General features: G+C 45.7%; 1 protein-coding gene across 1 annotated transcript; it reads right to left on the bottom strand.

Annotated features, from left to right (window-relative positions):
• Positions 1-6969: 6969 nt before the first annotated feature.
• LOC141489044 (acetylcholine receptor subunit gamma-like) lies at positions 6970-16277 on the bottom strand. Its single transcript, XM_074189651.1, has 12 exons — positions 16229-16277; positions 15748-15887; positions 15462-15506; positions 15085-15194; positions 14158-14313; positions 13150-13247; positions 12664-12864; positions 11196-11310; positions 10660-10774; positions 8552-8768; positions 8051-8184; positions 6970-7305 (listed from the first exon to the last, which is right to left on the bottom strand). Exons 1-12 carry the CDS (start codon positions 16275-16277, stop codon positions 7141-7143), a joined length of 1545 nt encoding a protein of 514 aa, XP_074045752.1. The 3' UTR covers positions 6970-7140.
• Positions 16278-22539: the final 6262 nt, after the last annotated feature.

Genomic DNA, 22539 nt, shown 5'->3' on the forward strand with positions numbered 1-22539 from the left:
GGCGCGGCGTTCCGCCGGAAGTGCAGCGCGCGAGCGCCTCCGCGGGGGCGGGGCCGAGGGGGCGAGGCCGGAAGCCGGGGGAGCGGAAGAGGGAGCGCGGGCGGGCTGGGAGGCCCGGGGGAGGGGGGCCTCGCGGCACCGCCCCGAGCGGACAGAGGCCCCGCCCCCTGCGGCGGCCCCGCCCCCCGGCGCCTCTGCGCCGCTCGGCCTGGACGGGGGCGGCGAGGGGCGCTCTGGGGGCGGGGCCTCTCTGCGTCCCTTTGGGCGCTCATTGGCTGGCTAAGGCCGGCGTCCCCGCCCCCTCCAGCGCGGATGTGCCCGAGACGGAGCTGCGCCGGGCAGCCCTGGGCCGCGGGGGCGGAGCCTTCCCAGAGACCCCCCCCCCGCTTCCGCATGGGGAAAAAAGCAATGAGAAGTAACTATTATGGAGAAATACACACAGAAGAAACAGTCTGTATAAATGAAGAATGAAAGACCTCCAAAATGAGGTCACGTGACCCCCACTGCCATGCCTTCTACTCTCTTCTGGGGTCCAAGTGGGAAGAGGAAGAGGGGGGGCGCCAAGGGAGGGCCCAGTGCCCTGTCTGCGGCCTAGCTCACGGGGCGGAGACCCCGGCCCCCGGGAAGGGCGGGGGGATAGGGCCTCCGGGACCACAGGCCAGAGGAACGGGCAGCCGGGCTTGCCCAGGGGCAGGGGCTGGGGCGCAGGGCCCGTGAGCCAACTTGGGGCCGGAGGGATTTTGTATTGATATTTTATTTTTCCAATGACAAGGTATGAAAGTTTGTCGACCTTCGTCCACCTGCATATCTGTAAGTTACACAATTTTCTCCCCCGCGCCCCTCCCATCAGTGGGGAACAGTTTAACATATTTACATGTTAGTCATGTTATATGCGAGGAATTAAGACGAAGGGAAAAGAAAGAAAGCCATGGGAACGGAGAAAGTTTTAAAAAGTGACCATAGTGTTCCTTCAGATTCTGGGTTTTTGTCTTTTGCCTTTTGTTTTGGTCTGGCTGTGGATAGTGTCGCCCATAGCAGGTCTCTCAGGGTTGTCTTTGTCTCCGGACTGCTGAGAGGAGCTGCGTCCATCAGATCCGCTCACATTGTTGGTGTGCGACCTTCTCTGGCTTCCACTGCAAGGAGTGATTCTTGAGGCTTGAGGAAAGAAGGGAAGGTTTGAGAAGAGCGGCCCATAAAATACAAGGATTGCCTGAAGGTCCAGTTGAGATCAGGTCACATAAATCTTAACAGACCCAATAGGAAAAGTTGTGTGTTCAGTACCATGTTACCAGGAATAGAAAAAGTGGTGACAGAAGAAGGCGATATCCAGCATGGAGGCCAGATTATAATTGAGCTGGTTAATTATAGTCTGAAGACTTCAACAGAGGAAAATGAGGCCAGAATAAAGTGATGAGGAGAGTGTCACTGGGATACAGTTGTGGTCAGAGAAAGGCGCTTAAGCGTTCTTGATCATGGAGGGTGAAAGTGAGATTGAAAGTATGAACATCATTGTTGGTGGAGTTGTGAACTGATCTAACCATTTTGATGAGCAATATGGAGTTAGACCTAAAGAACAATAAAACTGATCACACCCTTTCAACCAAAAATTCCAATACTAGGCCTAGATCCAGAAGAAATCATTTAAAAGAATGGGAAAAGTCCCACATGTTCCAAAATATTCATAGCAGTTCTCTTTGTCATGGCAAAGAACTGGAGATCGAGGGGATGCCCATCAACAGGGCAGTGGCTGAACAAGTTATGGTATATGAATGTTATAGAGTATTGTTCTATAAGAAACCATGAATGTTGGACTCTAGAGAAGCTTGGAATGAATTACAGGAGCTGATGCAGAACCAAGAGAACATTGTACATGTTAACAACAACATTGTGAGTTGATCAGCCTTGATGGGAGCAGCTCCTCTCAGCAGTTTAGAGAGCTAGGACCGTCTGTTATGGACAATGCCATCCACATCCAGATGAAGAAAAGCAAACTACAGAATCTAAATGAATACTACATTCACTTTTTAAAAATTTTTCTTCTGTATTTCTTTCGTTTCTCCTGGTTTTCTTTCTTTTACCTTAATCCTAATTCCTCATATCAAAAATGAATAATCTGTAAACATGTTAAGCAGAAATGTATATGTACAATATTTACCTGTTTGCCCCTGAAGGGAGATGGGGAGGAAGGAGGAAAGGAAATTATGTAACTTTAAAATATGCATATCCAGGTGGATGAATGAAAAACTTTCATAACATGTAATTGGAAAAATAAAATAAAATAGCAATTTAAAAAAGCAAGAAGTCTGAGCATCCACTAAAAGAAGGGGAAGTGGGGGGGGGGTGGGAGGACAAAAATCACAGACTAGATATTGAAGAAAGACAGTGAATGTGAAAACTGTCAGATTTGGGGTCTGAAGACTTGGGTTTGAATCCTGCCTCTGTGACTTCAGCCAAGTCTCTCAACTTTTCTGAGCCTTGATCTTTTCATTTATTAATGGTAAATTGAGAATAGACTTCTTCTAAATCTGTTACTCTGTAGGGTCTGGGGGGTAATCCCAAATTACAGGGCTGTCATGCCTTTGGACTTGCATTCACTTGAAACTACATCTCAGGAGCCCCTACAGGTGTAGACACTTTTACTGATCAGCCAGGAGATAAGAGTGAGAAGATGATACTGCACCAGAGTGATAACAGTATCAGAGGAGAGAAGGGAGTTGGAGAGATGATGCAAAGTGCATCAGATCTTGGCAGCAAATTGGATGTGGGCTGTGAGAAAAAGTGAGAAGCTGAGGATGACACCGAGGAGGAGAGCCTAAGAAACCAAGATAAGCTGACCTTGAAAAGTAAGTGTTTCTGCCTCCAGCTGCAACCCTTGGTAATAGGACTCTTTCTCTCTCTGCACTAGCCTTTCAGTGAAAAAAAAAAAAACAGACAGGAGGCTTTAAAAACAGCCATAACAATCATCATCATCATCATCATAGCTAAGGGATTTAGACACAGTACTGAGGTAATTTTGAGTACAGCTCATTTGCATGTAACTCTTTTTAGAGTTTTTAAAAGTTTATAATTAAGAAATTATAAATCAAAAAACCTATTTGGGGACCATGGGAAAAATCATAGAAGGACGGTTGGAATCACTAAGAGTTAAGATTGTTGAGGTTAAAATCTTCTTAGAGATGGATGGTTGCTCATAGAATCGTCCTGATCAAAGGCTTTAGAGACCAAGTGGAGAAAAGATTTAAGTGGAAGAAGAGTAAGAAATGGGCAGTCAAGAGAGAAGTGAAAAGTCAGCTGAGCACAGTCAGATGAATAGATCCACATAGAAATCTATATGGAGAAGTAGATACATAAGGAACATTTGTGGCCAGGGGAAGCTACTGTCTCCCAGGGAGAGCATCATACTGGTCCTGCTCTTCAGCCTATGACAAAGAGAGTCTTCCTGGATGCTGTTTCTCTGTCTCTTCTCTCTCTCTCTCTCTCTCTCTCTCTCTCTCTCTCTCTCTCTCTCTTTCTGTGTGTACCTCTGTCTCTCTCTCTTTGTCTCTGTCTCTCTCTTTCTCTGTCTCTTTCTCTCTCTTTGTCTCTGTCTCTATCCTCTCTTTTCTTTCTCAGTCTCTGATTCTCTCCAATATTTTCAGCTAAAATAAAAAAGGCTTTAAAAACAGAAAAAAGAAAGCTTTTAAAATAATAGTAATAGTTAACATTTGTCTAGTGCTTACTATATGACAGCAAAATACTTTACAATTATTATCTCATTTGCTTCTGGGTGATAGGTGAGATCATTATTGCCATTTTATAGCTGGGAAACTGAGGCAGGTTCATACAACTAGTAAGTATCAGGGATTAAATTTTGGAACTTAGTCTTTTAAAAGTTTATTTAAAAATTTTTTTCCAATTACATGCAAAGATGGCATTTATCCTTTTACAAACTTTTGAGTTCCATATTATTCTACCAACTTCCTTTCCTTCCCCCCAAGGGCAGTTAGATGGCACAGTGGATGGAGAACTGGCCTTGTAGTAAGTAGGATGGGAGTTCAAATCCAACCTCAGACACTAGCTGTGTGACCTTGGGCAAGTCATTTAACCTGAATTGCCTTACATCCAGGGTATCTCCAGTCATCCTGACTCATATCTGGCCACTGGACCCCAATATCTCTGAAAGAGAAAGGGAGGCAGGTGACTTAGCACAACATCCTCTAACTCAACTCCAATTCACATGCTTGTCATGGCGTCACCTCCGTGATGTCAGAGTCTTCTTCAAAAATGAAGGACAAAACATTATTTCTCTCCCCTTCCCATGGTAGTATATATGTTGTGCATATAAAATCAAGTTTTACATATTTCCATATTAGTCATGTTGTAAAAGAAGAATTAGAATTAAGGGGGAAAGCCCTAAGAAAGAAAGAAAAACATAAAAAAGGTTTTAAAAAGTAAACATGGCATGATTTGTTCTGCATCCACACTTCGTAGATTTTTCTCTGGATGTGGATGGAATTTTAAATAATATGTCTTTCAGGATTGTCCTTGATCACTGAACTGTGGAGAGGAGCTGCTTTGGTCATCTGACATTGCTTTTACTGTGTATGATGCCCTCCTGGTTCTGCTCGCTTTACTCAGTATCAGATCATGTAAGTCTTTCCAGGGTTTTCTAAAGTTCCAGCCTTCATGATTTCTTACAGAACAATAGTATTCCATGACATTCATATACCACAACTTGTTCAGCCATTCCCCAATGGATGGGCATCCCCTCAATTTCCAATTCTTTGCCACCACAAAAAGAGCTGCTATGAATATGTGTCCATGCGAGTTTTTTTTCCCCCTTTTTATGATCTCTTTGGGAATACAGACCTAGTAATGGTACTGCTGGATCAGAGGGTAGGCACAGTTTTATTGTCCTTTGAGCATAGTGGAACTCAGTCTTCTTAACTTCAGACCCAACTTTCTTCTGTGACACCTCTCTGTCCCTTTCTATAGAGTCATGACTAACTTATTTCTCAGCAGTGGAGTTTTTGGCCTTGTTGCCAAGTGGTATCAAGACCTGGCCCAGAGCCCTTGCAGCCAGCTAACACTGAGGCTTGATCCAACTTCTCTGTCTGGGCTCCGGTGTTTGTCAGACTTCCACCTAACTTACTGTAAGCATGTCCTCTGTCCTGATGTCATTCCCTGAAGGTTGGCCTAAGCACTCATGGAAAAGTGATATGTCTATTAGCTACCCATTTCCTGTAGAGGATTGTGGGGGGTGGGAGTGTGAGGAGGGGAGGCACTGAGACAAAGCTAAGGCAAGGTTCACCCAGACAAAGGTGTGGCTTCTCACTTGCAAACATGGCCAGCCCAAAGCTAAAAGGTCAGAGCTTTTCCTTCAATGCTCCAGATCCCTTGAATTCTCTTTTATCTTCTGGTCATCTCCCACCCTTCTTCCATCAAACCTGCTCTTTTTTAACCTGATCTCTAACAAGTGGATGATTGCAATCAGGTTATCTGGAGATGGGGATATAGCCAGAAGTTGGAAATTTTAAAGGAATTTGAACTCAAATCTTCTGCCTCCTCCATGTGCTAAGAGTCATCTCATGTCCAGCTTCTTCCTTTAATCAGAAACTAGTTCTCAGAGAATCAAAGAATCATGGGATCCTAGAGCTACATCTGAAAGAAAGCTTAGATTTCATTTTATAGATGAAGCATAAAATTAACTGATTTGACCAAGGTCACACAAATAATCAGCATTGGTGGCAGAATTTGAACTCAGGACATCCGATTCTAGAGCAGGTGCTTTTCTCTTTATAGCACAGGAGTCAACTCCCTCCAGAGTCTAACCTGATTCCTCATGGCATCCTCCCCCTTATCCCCAGGAGGCAATGGATGCATAACCATGGCAAAAGGAGATAACCTCTATATCAGCAGGATTGTGGGACTGGGCAAGGGAATCAATGTGGACCTGCCAGCCTGAGGCAAGGCCAGTGGTGCACAGTGAGAACTGAGGTAGTCATCTTGGAGAAGATCTACCATGTTGGTGCCCCAGGACAAAGCCCTGTTACTCTTGCTCAAATCCATCATAATTCTTTATGTCTATATCTTTTCTCCCTTCCCAAATTTTTAAAGTATTTATTTTTTCCAAAAATCTGTAAAGATAATTTTCAACATTCATTTTTATAAAGTTTCCTCCCTCTCATCCTTCCCTCCCCCCAGCCCAATGGCAGGTAATCTGATATAGATTTTACATGTATAGTCATGCTACACATATTTCCATATTAGTCACAGTGTGAAAGATGAATCAGAACAAAAAGGGAAAAAACCCATGAGATCCCCTCCCAAATTTCAATCCCTTGAGGACAACAGAAACCACATTATTAATCAATGTGTTTGTCTCTCCTGGGACATGTCATATCATAATGAGTTTTTAAATAGCATCATTTCAAATGACACCTTTAGGGTCAGAGGAATATTTTCCATGTGTAAGGGAAGGGCTTCAATAGCCCCACCTCAATGGGTCAATCAACAGACTGAAGTAGATGTTAAAAACCACTTTTCAATGACCCCTTCCAGGCTATTCTATTCTCTGGACACCTGTCCAGCTCCTAGGCCCTACGAGAGTATATGCTCTTTGAGAACACCTGTGGCATTTTAGTAGGTGATTAATAAAAATTCTTGCTTATTGAATGATCAATGAAACACAGGGAGCAGTTTTCAGTTTGTCGTTATATGCTTCACTTGTCCAAGAGTATCTATGTTCTAAGAATTGTGTTAGCATACAAAGATATAGGTACACCCCATTCTCCTGCCCTCTGGAAGTTTATACTCTACTATCTAACAAATGTTTGTGAAATTGGATTGAAGGGATTCCCATCCTTGCTCTGTGAAGTCCTACTGGGCCTTTGTTTGAACACCCAAAAGATACATCAGTTATTCCAGGTTTGCTCTTTATTCCCCTCTGGGTTTTCCTCAAAGCATCTGATTCACAGAACTCTGAAAAATTCCATTGTGGAAACACAAATATCTTCACCTTCTTTCTTTCCAGAAAAGGTGCTCAAACCTTGATTCCCTATGGTGGGAGCAAAATGCCAACAAGATCTGACATCACAGGCCCAGAGGCCAGTGGGTGGGTGGGGGCATTGGTGGTCCAACCTCCACTTCTGCCCATGACAGCTAAGGCAGGTAGGTGCGGGGATCTCCTGGGAAAGGGAGAACGGGGACTTGGTTGTAGTGGGCCAGAACAAAGATGCCGATGGTGCCACAGAAGAAAAGCACAATCATGGCTAGAAAGCAAACTCGGTCCAGAACACGGCCCACCAGCATCCAGTCTTCATTCTCCTACAGCATCGAAGGCAAACATAAGATAGGCAAGTAAGAGACTTTGTCCCTGATCCTCAAATACTCTTTTATCCATCCATCCATCCATCCATCCATCCATCCATCCATCCATCCATCCACTCAGAAAGCTTTTATAGAATACCAACTAATTGCCAGACCCTATGATTTTATTGGTATAAGGAACATCCGGGTGAAGAAAATTGTCATCTTTTGTGCAGCTTAGCTGCCAGGGGCATTTTGAGGGTAATTGAGATGTCAGAGGCTGAGTTTGAACTCAGGTCTGGCTGCAAGGGCAACTCTTGGTTCACTATCACAATGACTGACCTCCAGGAGCTTACATTTTATTGTGGAGAAACAATAGTTGCAGTGTGCTAGAGCTAAATCTGGAAAGGCTCTTGGAGGCCAACTGAGCCAACCCCTTCATTTGACAGAAGAGGAAAACAAGACCCAGAGAGAGACATGCCCAAAGTCACATAGCAATGAATAAATACAAAATGTGTGAAAAGTAAATGCAAGTTAAGACTGTAAGCTTCCTGAGGGCAAGAACTGTCTTGTTTTGGATCTTTGTAGACCTCCCACTCACCACTGCCCACCCTGAGTCAGTACCGCAGTATCTGATATAGAATAGATGCTAAATCACTGACTGTGACTGAGAGAAATTAATTTGGACATGGTGGCGACAGCACTCTCCCATGCTTCCTCTTCACCTCTGTCTTCATCCTCGTTACCCCCGTCTCCCACTCACATTGTCAAAATGTCTCTGTTGTCTCCTGGTCCAGGCAATGTGGTTGCAAGCATCCATACAGGCCTGGATGGCAGGGGCTGCCTGCTTTAGACTGGCACAGAATTCATGAGTATTCCCAGACTCCATACCATTCCCTAATGAGGAAGCCAAGGGTAGAAAGAAAAGTTTGAGAGCAGGAGAGAACCAGGCAGAAAAGTTTAGGGATCTAGCACTGGGAAGGACCTAAGGGGTGGTCTCCTCCCCTTTCCTCCCCCCCCCCCCCCCCAAGGAAACTGAAGCACAGAGAAGGGAATTGACTTTCCCAAAGTCTTGTAGGTGATAAAACATCAAAAGTGTGATTTGAACCTAGGTATACTCTGCCCCCAAAGCTGACCCAAACCAGGGCCCTCACTCAACCCCTGTTGTCTTCCCTTACTCACCTTGGACAAGTAGCCCTGCCTCACAAGACCTCCCTGCCCCCAGGGCCTCCGCCCCTCCAGCAACCCTCCTCCCTGCCCTCACCAATCTTCTCCAGCGCAGCCTTCACCAACCCATCCCTCTGCCATCGCTGCTGAAACACCATTTCACTGCAGGGCATCCATGGGGTGGCCTCCTCTCTAGTCAAATCTGACCCCACAGAGGAGCCATTCTGGAGGTAGCGAGTGAGGCGTCTGGGGGCCAGGGGGTCCAAGGGTCTCATGTGCATCTTGAGGAATCGAGGCAGTAGGTACAGGAACACCTGGAGCCAGATGAGAAGGAGAGAGAAGGACCAGGATTCCTTGAGAGCTTGGACTGAAGGGTTCTTGGTCATTGATGGGGGTCAGAAGGATCTGGACTTTGGGGTGATATAGAAATAAGGAGCCCTGATTTTGGAGACAGGAAGCCCTGAGTTTGAATCCCACCTCAGACATTCACTAGCTGTGTGACCCTGGGTGAGTCTCCTAAGTTCTGTCTGTCTCAGTTTCCTCACCTGTAAAATGGGATCATAATAACACTATCTCCCAGGTTTGTTGTGAGGATACGTATAAATGAAGCTCTTTGCAAAATGTTAGCTGGTATCATTGTGATTCACTGATGTGGGGAGAGAGGTGAAAATCAAGTCCCCAACACCGTTTCATCTCAGCAGTGGCTCTGTAACCCGGGGCCCTGACAGATGGAGTGACTTGACCAACTTGGGTAGAGTCTTCCAGATCAAGGGTTAGTTCTCTAGCTTCTCTCTAAACTCAGAAACTCCAAACTATCCACAGAGATTAAAATGTCTGTGAGTGTTTGGAGCTCAAAACTTAAACGTATATATACACATATGTGTTTAAAATGGTTTTTCTATGTAATTGAAGAAAACAATAAAATATTATTTTTAGAAAAAGTCTGTGAGTAAGAAGCTCCTCCAGAGGGGCCTTGTGATGGGAGAGCTTGATTCAAATGGAGCCTCTGCAAAGGACTGGCCTTGTGGCTTCTGACCAGTTTGCAATCCTCCAGGAGCTTGTGTTCTTATGTGTGTGAGTATTTGTAAATGGCTATGTATGGATCTGAGTGTGTTTGAATGGATGTGAGTATGTGTATAGGGTATGTGTGGATGGGTGTGTGTATAAGTGTGAATATGTGTCTGGATATGGGTGTGTGGAGGTATGTGTGTGGTTGGGTGTTGGGATTGTGTATTTGAGTGGAGGTGTCTGTATAGATGGGTATGAGTATGTGCATGGGGGTATGTGTGTATATGGTATGGAGTGTATATGGGGGTGTGGGTGAGTGTATGTATGGATATGGGTATGATTGGGTGTGTATGGGTGCAGGGAGTTGTGTAAGTCTGGGTGTGCATGTGAGTGTGTGTATGGGTTTGTGTTGGAGGGGAGTGGAATACTACCTTAGCATAGATAAGTGCATAAAGAATAAAGATAGGTTTCCACAGAGAGGGGGCCTGAGTTGGCCCTTTAAGAAAGCCAAGGATGGTGAGAAAGGAACTCAGAAAGAAGTAAATTCTGGAGATGTGAACCAGGGAGTATACTCTCGGAGGCCAAAGATGGCAGGCAAAGACCAGAAAGCAGCAAATGGGCTGGTTTTGCCAGAACACAGAATGTGGGAAGGCAAGTCTGAAGAGAGAGGCTGGGATCAGACTGTGAAGGCTTTTAAATGCCTAGTTGAGGGATCTGCAGCTGAAAGGCAATAGAAAATGAATGAATGTATGTGTGAGTGAGTGAGTGAAATACCAGTAGAGAGAACACATATTTAGGATTTGGGATATTGGACTAGAAGCTGACTTAGAATCCAAATGAGCCCCATTACTGAGGAAGGAGACATAGGGAAGAACACAGATGTGTGTCTGTGTATGTTGGGGGGGGGTACCCTGAACAGAGTGGTTACTGGAGAGGATGTAGCTGGTGGATCGCTTGGGTTTGGGAGTTTTGAGCTGCAGAGGAATCAGAGTCAATGAGGTGTCTGAGCTATCTGGTACCCAAATAGTGGACCCTTGAGAGTGGAACTCTCTCCAGAGGGTCCAACAGTCAGGTCAGAAAAGGAGCAAGTCCAAACTCTCTGGTGATCACTAGTGGGTTCAGCCTATGGGAGTCCTGTCTGAACAATAGTGAGATCAGTTTGAAAAAGCTGTTAAGTATATGTGACTGTAACCTTACTTTTCGAACTCCTCGAGCCATGGAGTGAGTATTTGGTGATCTGAGTGAGACATTCAGGACAATCACAGCATTCACCACGATTAGGATGGTCACCACCAGCAAGAAAGTCAGGTACCTTTGGGAGGAAAGGAAGCAGGAGCCAGAACTGGCCATTGGCATCTTCCTGGGAGTAATCCCAGCCCTCCCTCTCTCTCTCTCTCTCTCTCTCTCTCTCTCTCTCTCTCTCTCTCTCTCTCTCTCTTTCTCTTTGTTTTTCTTTTTTACAAGGCAGTGGGGTTAAGTGACTTGCTCAAGGTCATGCAGGTAATTATTATGTGTCTGAGATCAGATTTGAACTCAGGTCCTCCTGACTCCAGGGCTAGTGCTCTGTCCACTGAGCCACCTCGCTGCCCCCCTTAAAACAGTGTGACACTTAAAACAGTGCCAAGAACTCCTAGGTCCAGTGGGCAGTCTTGGGGAGTAGCCCAGAAAGAGTGGGAGGTTCTCCTGCATGAGGAGATAGGACAGGAGGGAGTGAGGAGAAAAGGGATTCTTACTTGCTAATGAGGGGCACAGCCTCAGAGGTCTCAGGCACCTTCTTGGCCACCAAGAAGAGGAAGACAGTCTGGGCCAGTAGGACATTGATGGAGACAGTGCACTTCTGTCCCCCCGCTGGCCCACCCAGAGAAGAACTAGGTCAGAGCAGCAGGGCCAAGGATGAAACCTTCCCTCCACCTCCCAGCTCCACCCATAAAAGTTGCTCCCCATCTTCTCCTCTCTAATCTCTATCTCCAGGGCAGAAGTAGCCTCACAATGATGCCCCAGAGTTTTAATTGTGCAATCTTTGGAATCCGAATCACAGGGCCTTAGAGCATAGTCCTTGATGTCGTCCTGGCTTCAGCCCTCTCGTCTCACTGCAAAGAGGTGTTATCGTGTGGATCTTAATTATGAAGGTCTGAGGGATACTGATGCTTGCCAGGATATCCTGGGTGGGTTCTTGCCCTCAGGAGGCTTCTCTTGTCCCTGGCAGCATGGAGTGATTGAAGTAATGGAGCAGAGGACAGATTTGGGTTATTACAAGTATACCAGTCATCAGGCTGCTCTGGGACAGGGTGGAGGTTGGGGTTCTCTTTTCTCATAATAACAAGCTGCTAAACTTCAAATTGATAAAGTACATTACAAAAAATTAGAGCAGATAGGGAAACAGCCAAGTTCACCTCTCTGAACCTTCATTTCCCTATGACCACTATGTGTCTATGAATTAAAATCCACATATTCTCAAGTTTGACTCCCCAAAAGAGATATGAGTATGCACCTCCCTCTCTTCATTGCAGAAGTAGGGGACTGTGGGTGTGGACTATTGTAAACACTATCAAACTTTACTGATATGTTAGTTAATTTTGTTGAACTGATTTTTTTTCTTTCACTTTTTTATTCTATGCTGTAAGCAATGGCTGGAGGAGGGAGTAGGCACTGCAAAAGGGATGTCTTGGGAAATGAAGGTGAATAAAAATGAATCTTTAATAATGTTTATGATGTGATGGGCAGACTTTGGACTCAACTTTGGGGATACAAAACCCAAAAGGAAGTCAAGGCTGTATTTATATCCCCCAAACTTGACATCTAGTAGGAGCTTAATCAATCAATGTTTATGGTCTGACTCTGATGTGAATGGCAGTTCTCTTGCCACTGCTCTCTGCTGGAAGGGATTTCACACATTACCTAGTCCAGGCCTCTCTTTTTACAGATGAGGAAACTGATGCCCAGAGAGGTGATTTGCCCAGGATCAAACAGTTAGCAGAAGCAAGATTCCAATGCACGCGCTCTGGCTACTTACCTAGGGCTCTTTTCCCTACACTGTGTTCTGTTGAGGGCACCTCCAGAGTGGGTGCCCTGGGAAATGAAGGGGACTGAACTAGATGACCTTTAGATTCTTTTCTCAATCTAGACCTCATGAGCCACTAAGCCACCTGGGTTCCTTATCCAGGGCCAGGAGTTGCCTTTCAGGAGCCAGGGGGTCCTCACCTTTGGCAGGTAGGAAGTAGATAAGGATGGCAACAGAGGAGATGAGCACACAAGGAGTGATGATGTTGATGATGTAGAAAAGGGGTTTCCGCTGAATGAGCAAATAGAAGACCACCCGCTGGTGGGCAGCTTCCCCTGGGGCTGCTGGGGGATCCAGGAGCCTCTTGGCAGGGCGGTGCTTGATGGCCCATTCCCCATTCTCTGTGGGTGGCAGAGGGATGGCACAGGCCAAAAGGATACTCACCAGGAGACTCTAATAGGGACCCCATCTGGCTTTCTTCTCTACCCATCTAGCATGCTCCAAGCTTGATACAATGGCCACCACACCCCAGGGAAATTGAGGAAATGGAAGCAAAGAGAGGAGTCTAGATTGAAAAATGAGGGAACCATCTGAGCCCAGAGATAAACTCAGAGGTAATGAAAGGTTCAGAGAAGCTGTGTAGAGAGCAGAATGAGAGTGGCAATAACTGTGGAGGAATAAGTTACCAGTGAAGGCTTCGGGATCGATGAAAATCCACTCGACTGTCTGGCCATCTTCCTTACTTAACTGCAAATCAATCTCGTTTGAGCTATAAGTCTGGGACCTTTGGGGAGAGAAGACCCAGGGGGAAGGGCCAGAGAGAGGAGATGAGAGAAGGAGGGGAAGGGGAGGACAGGGGGAAAGGGGAAAGAGGAGAACAAAGGGACATGGGGGAGAGAGAGAGAGAGAGAGAGAGAGACAGAGAGACACAGAGAGACACAGAGAGAGAGGAGAGAGACAGAGAGAGGAGACAGAGAGAGATACAGAGAGAGACAGAGAGACAGACACACACACAGAGAGAGGAGAGAGACAGAGACAGAGACAGACAGAGAGACAGAGAGACAGAGAGACAGACACACACAGAGAGAGACAGAGAGGAGACGGAGAGATAGAGAGAGAGACAGAGAGACAGAGAGAGAGAGAGAGAGAGAGAGAGGAGGGAAAGACAAAGTGACAAAAGGGAGAAAGTGGAAGGAGGAGAAAATGGAGGGTAAAGAAAGGAGGAGAAAAGAAGGGAGAGAAACAAAGAACAGAGAGAGAAAAGGAAAGGGAAGAAGGAAGAGATTCATAAAGATGAAGGAGAGAGTGGAGAGGGGGGAAGGGAAAGTGAGAGGGAGAGCAAGCGAGAAGGCTGAGGGAGTGCACCCATCCATGAGTACTTCTGGAAAGGTTATGTTTTTCCCCCAATAAGTACGACTCCCAATTATACCATCCCTTCATAAAAATCACAGGTGCAAAGAGCAGTAAAGCTGGAAGTGACCTTACAGGCCATTAAATCTACCCTACCCTAGCCCTATTTTCTAAGTGAGGGATTGGATTCAGAAAGCTTGGCCAGGGTCAGCTGGCTAGTGAGTGACCAGGCAAGGCCTAGAGTCTGTGTCTTCTGAATCTCAAGCCCACATTGTTCCTTCCCCCAGCCCCCTCTTTTCAGCTGCTCCCCCTTCCCCTTCCAGCCCCAACCCCAGCCCTCTCACTGGAAAACCAGGGAGCAGTTCTGCCAGTCAAAGGGGAAGTAGGTAACGGTGACGGGGCAGGATGAGCGGAAGATGGCGGGTGGGAGCCAGTAGATGCAGCCGTTGGGGGATACGAGGACGTTGCAATACAGGGCCACTTCGAAGACTCCATCCACACTGTCAGAGGCACAGGGGGCCATGAAGAACCAGAGGCTGCCCAGTTGGCACCCCTAGTGGGGTTCCCTGAGCATCACCTGGCCCAGATGTCTTCCCATTCTCCTTTCTCTTGTGCCCCTCTCAGCAGGATGACCTAATCCCCGGCCCCTCCAAATTCAGGCAGCCTTCTCTTCAGCTCAGGAAGAACTTCACCTTCTCTCCAGACTCTCCTGGATAAAAAGCTCTTTTCTCAGACTTTCCTAGACACCCGGTGGCTGATTTTCTCCTCTCTCTCAAACCTGTTCTCAGATCACAGATACCACAGATGGGTACCCCCTATCTTCAGGACAAAGCAATCTCCTAGAGGGCAGGGACTTTCCTTTTTGTTCTTTTCTCCCCTTACCTACCATAGTGCTAGTCCCAGAGCAGGAACTTCCTGAGTTGGTTTGAATTGTAGCAGAGAAAGTACAATTCTTCCAAGCCCCCAAGAGCTAACTGCCCTCACTTTATTCTTCATCTCATCTTGTCCCTACCCATTTTTATCTCCCCCCAATCACTCCTTTCCTTCCTCCCCCCATTCCCCGCTCCCTTCTTATCATCTCAGAATTCCAGAGGCAGAGAATCTCAGGTGCTGAAGGGTAAAGACTTTCAGATCTATCTCAGGAAGCTCCCAATCGACACCTACTGAATGCCTGTGAGTCATGGATGGACTCTCAATGGATGAACTCCCTGGTTCCTACCCTCAGTTGCCCTTGGGTCCCACCCCCACCTACTCAGTATCCTTCAACTTACTTGTTCTCCAGAACTACATCTGGTCTCCACACCATGGTGGAGGGGACTCTCAGCACCCAGATGTCCTCATAGTCTTTGGGGTCCCAGCGCAGGCGGTAGTCACACCACTGCTACAGTAAGAAAGAACCAGGGAGAGGGGAACAGGCTAGCAGCTGACTCACACCCCCTCTCCCCATCCTCACCCTCTACCTCTAGCTCCCGTGACTCCAACTCGTGCTTCCCTGCCCCTTACTCAGCTGCCCTAGGACCCTCAACCCTCCCAGGACAAGGAACCTTGAACCAAAGTCAGGAGAGGGGTGGAGAAGGGGGGCTGGAAATAGCAGCTTCTGACCCTGGAAACAAGGGTCCCTGAGGTAGGGTAGACAAGGGGTGCTTACCATCTCTATCCAGACATTGGTGGTGAGTGCTTCCTCCCGTTCATTCTGAGAGCAAAAAGGGAGGTGTCAGCACCCCACCTTTGACAGCTAGTCCAGTCTCCAGTGGGGAGACCAATTAAATGACCTCTTTCTCCTCCTTAGAGGCCAAACGAGTGAACCCCAATCTCCCCAGTAGGATTCTTTTAAATTATCCCTTCACGGATTGCAGTCTGGTTTACCCCACGTCTTCCTTGGCCATCATGGGCAAGGGAGCTCCCCCTTTCCCCTTCCCAGGGCCCCTGTTCACCAAGGAGATGAGGTTGGTGAGGGTGAGCTTCAGGCTGACATTGATGATGTCCGAGTCCATCTCAGCTGGCCGCAGGTTTGGGTTATAATTTCTCATCAAATCATTCAGCAGCTTCTCTTCCTGGTTCAGGCCTTGGACTCCTGGAACCAAGGGGAGAAGGAGGAGATAAAGAAGGGAGAGAGGAGGAGGAGGAGGAGAAAGACAAGAGGAAAAAAGAGAAAGAAGAGAAGAGTAGGGAGAAGAAGAAGGGGAAGGAGAAAGGAGGCAAAGGAGAGAAAGAAGAAGAAAAGAAAGGGGAAGAAGGGGAAGGAGAGGAGGAAGCAAGGTAGATGAGGTGGGTGAGTAGACAGGCACTAACACTGAAGGGGAATCTTGAGAAGTGGTCCCCCCATACCCATTACCTCTCCCCAGCTCCACCCTTTGGACCCCTGAGCCCCCTGTTCCATGTCACCCTCCCAAACCTTCCCTCCAGCTTTGATACCCAGGCAGCCAGCCAGTAGCAGCAACTCCAGCTTCCCTAGCCAGGGCATGGTGAACAGGGACCAGGGTGGGAAAGAGGACGCAGTTTCCTAGCTCTGGGGGCAGACCCTGGCTTCTGCAGAGCTGTCGTCTCCTCCTGCTGGCTTCCCCCCCACAATCCCCCTCCCCATCTCAGGCACCTCCCTCCTCATCTCTCACACTTCCAACACACACGCCACCCTCCTCCCAGCTGTCTAGCCACAACATTGTCAGCTGTTCAGCCTAGGCCACAATGCCAGGTTCAAGTTACCGGAAGGAGAATGAGACCTGGGAAGGGTCCCTTCCCCCAATGCAGTCTCTTTCAAGTCCTCCCCCATTCCCTTTTCCGGGGCAGGAGCCAAGGACTTACCTCCTAGACAGAGGGGCTGAAAAATTTGGGTAAGAGAATTCCAGGGAAGATGGGGCTGGGGCTGCTGCCATCACTGCTCCTGGAACTGAGTTAGAGGTCTGGAGCCAGATCCCGGCTCTGCCACCACCAGGGTGACAATGTTGGGTAAGGGATTGCTCCAATCTGCACCTGTTTTCTCATGTGCCAAGGCATGAAACTGGTTGATCCCTCAAGGTTCCTCATGCCTCCAGGTACCAGACTGTGTATAGAAGAGAACCAGGGGATCTTGAGCTAGGCCTACCTTGGGATGGTCCATCATCCCCTAAGAACCAAGGAAGTTGAGGCACTAAGAGCTTGGGTGGACCTGGAGTCAGGAAGACCTAAGTTCAAATTTAACCTCAAACATTTACTAGATGTGTGACCCTGGACAAGTCACTTCACCCTGCTTGCCTCAGTTTCCTCATCTGTAAAACATAAGGAGAAGGAAATGGCAAACCACACCAGGATCTTTGCCAAGAAAACTTCATGACCCAAGTCATGAAGACTTGACACAAAACAGAAATGATTATACACCACCAACAAACTTGAGGCCCATTGAGGTTGTGTTCCTCGAGGCCTGTTTTTGCCTTTCTTCATGTCTTCAGGGTAATATCTTACCCATATATAAAGCTTAATAAAAAGCTTGTTTGTTTATTTCCTGCCTTGCTCCAGGTCTCAGAGCTTGGGGCAGAGTGACTCTGGGGCTTGAAGTCATCTAACTTGAAATCTTTTTTCTTGTCCAAAAAAAGGTCACCAGGTGATTTGAAGGATGCCACAGGGCCATGGATTTGGAGATAAATCCTCTAGTCCAACCCATTTTATTTTTAAAAAATCCTTAATTAAGTCTGAATTTCCTCTACCTGGCTTTCAAGGCTCCAATGAATTGGCCCCAGTTTTCCTTTTCAGCCTTTTCTCCTGTTTCTTGGTTTGATCAGATCCGGAGCTGGAAACAACTTTGTTGTTGTCTTTCCTTCATTCTTGAAGAAGACCATGACATGGGTGGGCGGGGGGTGACACCATGACAAGCACATGAATTGGATTTGAGTGAGGGGGCTGTGCTAAGTCACAGCCTCACTTTCTCCTCCAGGGCCAGATATGAATCAGGACAATTGGAGATGGCTCTGGATGCCAGGCAATCAAGGTTAAGTGACTCGTCCAAAGTCACACAGCCGGTGGTAAATCTCTGAGGCTGAATTCAAATTCTTGCCCTCCTGACTCCAAGGTCAGTGCTCTATCCACTGTGTCACCTAGCTGCCCTGGAAGGAACTTTACAGATCCTACAGATCCTCCAACCCTCTTACATTTTATAGATGAGGGAATTAAGATCTAGGGAATTGGATTGACTTACTCAAGAGTACATAGATCCCAAGCATTTAATCTACCTGGACTCCAACTGTAGAACTCTTTGTACTGTCTACACTGCTGAGTTTCCCCTTCTCACACTCCATACTTGAGGACTCTCCCAACACATCCAGCCCTTCCTTGCTTCCTTATCTGGTTCCTCTGCTTAGAACACTCAATTGTCTCCTCCCCCAACCCCAACTCTCTCTCTCCCAATCTACCTTTTCCCTCCTTCATCTTAAAATGGATCTTTTTGCTTAGAAACCAATTTTTTAAATTATAATTTGCTGTCCAGACATCATTCCAATGGTAGTGCTTAAGGAAGGTGACTAACACACATACACACACTTGTGTTCTATTGAAACTTCTTGAGGGCAGGGATCGTTTCATCTTTTTTCTTTGTATTCTCAGCATCTGGCACAGTGCTCTCTGACAAATTGCGTTTGGATTGGACAGAAACAAGGTTACAACTGGAACAGAGTGGATGCATAATAAATAAAAGAGTACTGATTGATTGATTTTTATGTCTTAGAAAACTCCTATTCAAGAACCCTATTTCTCACCCATTTATTGGACATATTAATGTATTACAGGATATCCTGAATGTGTCTCAGTATCAGATGGAGGTAGGAGAGGTCTCCTCATTCTCTTGACCAATGAGTAACTAATTGGGGGAGGGTAGAATTTTTTAAAGATTTGTGTTTTGATTTTATTTTAAAATCAGATGACCCACATTTCTTGAGAATACTAAAATAAAAGAATGAAATAAAATTAATACAGTGACCTAAGCTGAAAGTACATACAACTTACCAGACCAGTATCATCCCTCCTACCTCTATATTTAAAAAAAAGCTTTTAATTAACAGAAATATATTTTCTTTCCCTCCCACTCTCCCATCCCATTGAAAAAAAGGAAAATAAATAGGAATTATTAGAAACTAATTTGCATAGATAAGCAAAAAAATCCCCTCATTACAGAAAATGTGTGTACAGAAAAACACTAGTCTCATTCTGCATTCTAAATCTAAATCTAAATCTCTCCCTTTTGGTATCAGAAGAGTAAAACGTACAGGAAAGAAGTAGTAGTCTACTGGGCAGAGGGCAGGCAGTACAAGGAACACCTTCTTTATCCAGTTCTTGGTGAGATAACTATTAGTAGGCTGATCATAGGGACAATATCAGTCAATAAGATTTATTAAGCACCTACTTTGTATCAGGCAATGGGCTGGGTCTTTGAACTCTGTGAGCCTCAGTTTCCTCATCTGCAGAATAAACACATTACCTTTGTGACCCCCAACCCCCAAGGTTATCATGAAGGAAGAGCTTATTACGTAAACCTGGGAAGTCTGTGGAAATGTGACTTATTACAGCTGTTAGATTTCTGGGAAAGTGAATTTTTCAGATAATTGAGTCTTGGAACTCTCCGTAACAACAGTTTAATAATCTTCAACAGTTTGTGTTTCAGTGAATCTAGAATTCCTTGAGGTGTTATGGAGAGGTTCAGAAGAGTTTGCACCTCAAATAAATGGCTCTGGGCCATCCTGGTTCTTCTGTCTGCTTTTTTTAGTCCCTCTGTCTGCCTTGTATGGTTCTGCTTTCCCCAGAGCCAGCTGTCAGCTCTTCTTACTGTCAGTGAGCCAGCCCCTGGATTCAGCTAAGTGACCGACACACAAGTGTCTGAATGAAAGCCTCAGGGAACTCTTGTGAAATAAAATGAATGGGCTTTGTGACCAACTGTTGACAGTTCAGGAGCATTTCTGATGACTACTCAGTTCTCATGGTATTATGGATGGTCAAAGATGCTGGAAGTTTGACCTCAGAATAAGTTGGAAGGAAGGAGATGAGGGTTTACCATAGATCTTCATAATCATATTGCATCAGTATTTCTATTGTACACATATGAGTATCTGTTAGAATCCTAAGCGGCATTATGAGCAGGATGGTTTCAGAAAAACCTGGGAAAACTTATAGGAACTGATGCAAAGTGAAGGGAGCAGAACCAGGAAGACTTTGTACAAAGTAACAGCCACATTGTAACAGTGAATGACTTAGTTATTCTGATCAGTACAATGATCCAAGGCAATTCTGAAGGACTTAGGAGGAAAAATGACATCCACCTCCAGAGAAAGAACTAATGGAGTCTGAATGCAAATTGAAACACAGTTTTTAAACTTTATTCTTCTTGGGTTTTTTTTTTGTCTATGTTTTCTTTCACAACATGGCCAATGTGGAAATGTGTTTTGCATAACTACACATGTATAAACTATATCAAATTGCTTGTTTTCTCAGGGAGAAAGTAGAGGAAAGAGGGAGAGAGAGAATTTGGAATTTGAAATTTGAAAAATGAATGTGAAATTGAGAAATAGTTAATGAAATAAATAAAAGGCGTGGGGGGGGGGAAATGGAAGCAATCTAAGAGGAAATAGAAATTAGTTCCCTATTGTGGTTCTAGCTTTAATTAGGACCTAGATCAGCCATATCCATTCTGTAGAATTTTCCTCTATCACTTGGGTTAAAATCTGTCTGTCATGTTTACTCCTGGTATGACCTTGTGTGGTTGCACCACTCCAGATCTCTGTTTCCTCTTTAAAAATGAGGAGGTCGTATTAGATAGATGTTGAGGACCTACTGGCTCTAATCCTTTCCCTTGGTTATTCTCAGCAAACCTTTAAAACTCCCCACAATTCCTTCCTCTTGGGATTCTGGGAATGAAAAAGTGGGGGGACAGTAGTTAGTTTTTTGGAACCAGAAGGACAGAGGTGCAAGAGGGCCTGACTCAGAGGGCAGAAGTAGCTTCAGTAGGAATAATTTGCAAAGAGGCAGATTTAGGCTGTAGGTAAAAAACAAACAAAAAACCACCACCAACAAAAAAACCACCTCCCCCAAACTGGAGCTGATATAGGATTCCATCTCTGGAGATCTTCAAGAAGAACCTGGTTAGTGGGGTAGTGAGCTCTCCATGTCTGTAAGTATTCAAGGATGAAGTTGATGATATTTTGCTGAATGATTCTTGTTCAGGCATGAGTTGGGGAGGTGATTTGAAGTGTAAAAAATTTCTGGTCTTTGATTTGGCCCTAGGTTCAAATTTCAGCTCTGTGAGACTGTGGATAAATCACTTTACTTTTCTGGGCTTGAATTTCCTCATCTGTAAAATGAGGGAATTGGAAGAGATGACTTCTAAGGTCCCTCCCAACTCTAAACCTATTGAGCCTGGGATCCTAGCCTTGGAAATCCTTCCACCTCTCAAATACTAGGGTTCTAGATTTGGGCAGTCACAGACTGTGATGATGGATGAATCAGAGAAAGAGGAAGATGGAAAGACAGAATCTGATCATCAGGGACCTGCAGGAAGGGAAGCTTCCACCTCTTCCTAGGGAAGGATGGTAGCAGTGCAATGACATCGGGGTATAGCTTGGAAGTACTGAAAGAAAGTGCTAGATTAGACCCATAGCTGCAAGTTCCCAGAGACACAGAGCACTGGCAGAACTGTTTTGTAGGAAGTAGGGGATAAGAGAAGCTGGGGATGGATTGAGAGAGGCAGTGGTCTGAAGATCACTTTTGTGGACAAATGAAACTGGATGTACTTGGCTATGATGGCCCTCTATGTACTACTTCAACCTTGACCCTTTGTTTTGTGCAACTGATTGGCAGGGCAAAATAGGAGGGAGGGGAAATAAGAGAAGAGAGGAGGGCAGGAGACTTGTACCCACCATCATCCTTTGCCAAAAGGTGAGGAGACCCTTCAACTGAAGGAGGATCATATTGAGGAACCTAGATGTAGAGCTGGCAAAGATCTCAGAGGAAACTGAGCTGAACCCTCTCACTGACTGTCAAGGAAACTGAGACCCTCAGGAAGGCTTCCCCAAGGTACTGCTGAGAGTGAGGGATGGGGACAGGGTCCATGTCAAAGAGGTTCATAGGCTTGTAGTTTTGGGGCTAGAAGGGACCTCAGACACCATTTTGTCTAAGTCCTTCATTTTACAAAGAAAGAAACTGAGGCCCAGAAATGGAAAGTCAGTTTCCCAGTCATACATAATTGGATTGTTCACATCTAGGAATTAAACCCAGGTCCCTTGACTTTTCCACCAGTGCTTCTCCCACTGTGCTTTGCTACCTACCCAGGCACTAGCAACAGGACCTGTGTGTGAATGTCAGCTCAGACAGATCTTTACCCGTGGGATCCTGGGCAAGTCATTTCCTCATCTTCCAAATGGGTACAATAGTGCTCATATAGAATGGGTTATTATGAGACTCAAATGCAATTTTTAACATTTGTAATTTGACTTTTGGTCTGAAATATGATTTAAGTTATCTCCAATGAAAGAATATAAGTCTATTTGCAAGCTTTCACATGCTCCAGAACTGTTCCTGTTAGGGGTGACTGCAGCATCGAGAGAACTAGGTTCACTGTGGGTCACTAAGGACTTAATTTCTTTTTTTAATTAAAGATTTTATTTATGTTGAGTTTCACAATTTTCCCCCCAATCTTACTTCCCTCCCCCCCACCCTCACAGAAGGCAGTTTGCCAGTCTATACATTGTTTCCTTGTTGTACATCGATCCAAA

The sequence above is a fragment of the Macrotis lagotis genome, chromosome 5 (genome assembly GCF_037893015.1).
Source record: "Macrotis lagotis isolate mMagLag1 chromosome 5, bilby.v1.9.chrom.fasta, whole genome shotgun sequence".
Taxonomy (NCBI): Eukaryota; Metazoa; Chordata; class Mammalia; order Peramelemorphia; family Peramelidae; genus Macrotis; species Macrotis lagotis.

What these genes read in the sequence shown, in the direction of transcription:
- LOC141489044 (XM_074189651.1), bottom strand. Translation starts at nt 16,277, where the DNA reads ATGCCCTGGCTAGGGAAGCTGGAGTTGCTGCTACTGGCTGGCTGCCTG. An exon ending in GCTACTGGCTGGCTGCCTGG is followed by an intron (nt 15,888 to 16,228) that starts GTATCAAAGCTG and finishes CCTTGGTTCCAG; the next exon opens with GAGTCCAAGGCCTGAACCAG. An exon ending in TCACCAACCTCATCTCCTTG is followed by an intron (nt 15,507 to 15,747) that starts GTGAACAGGGGC and finishes TTTTGCTCTCAG; the next exon opens with AATGAACGGGAGGAAGCACT.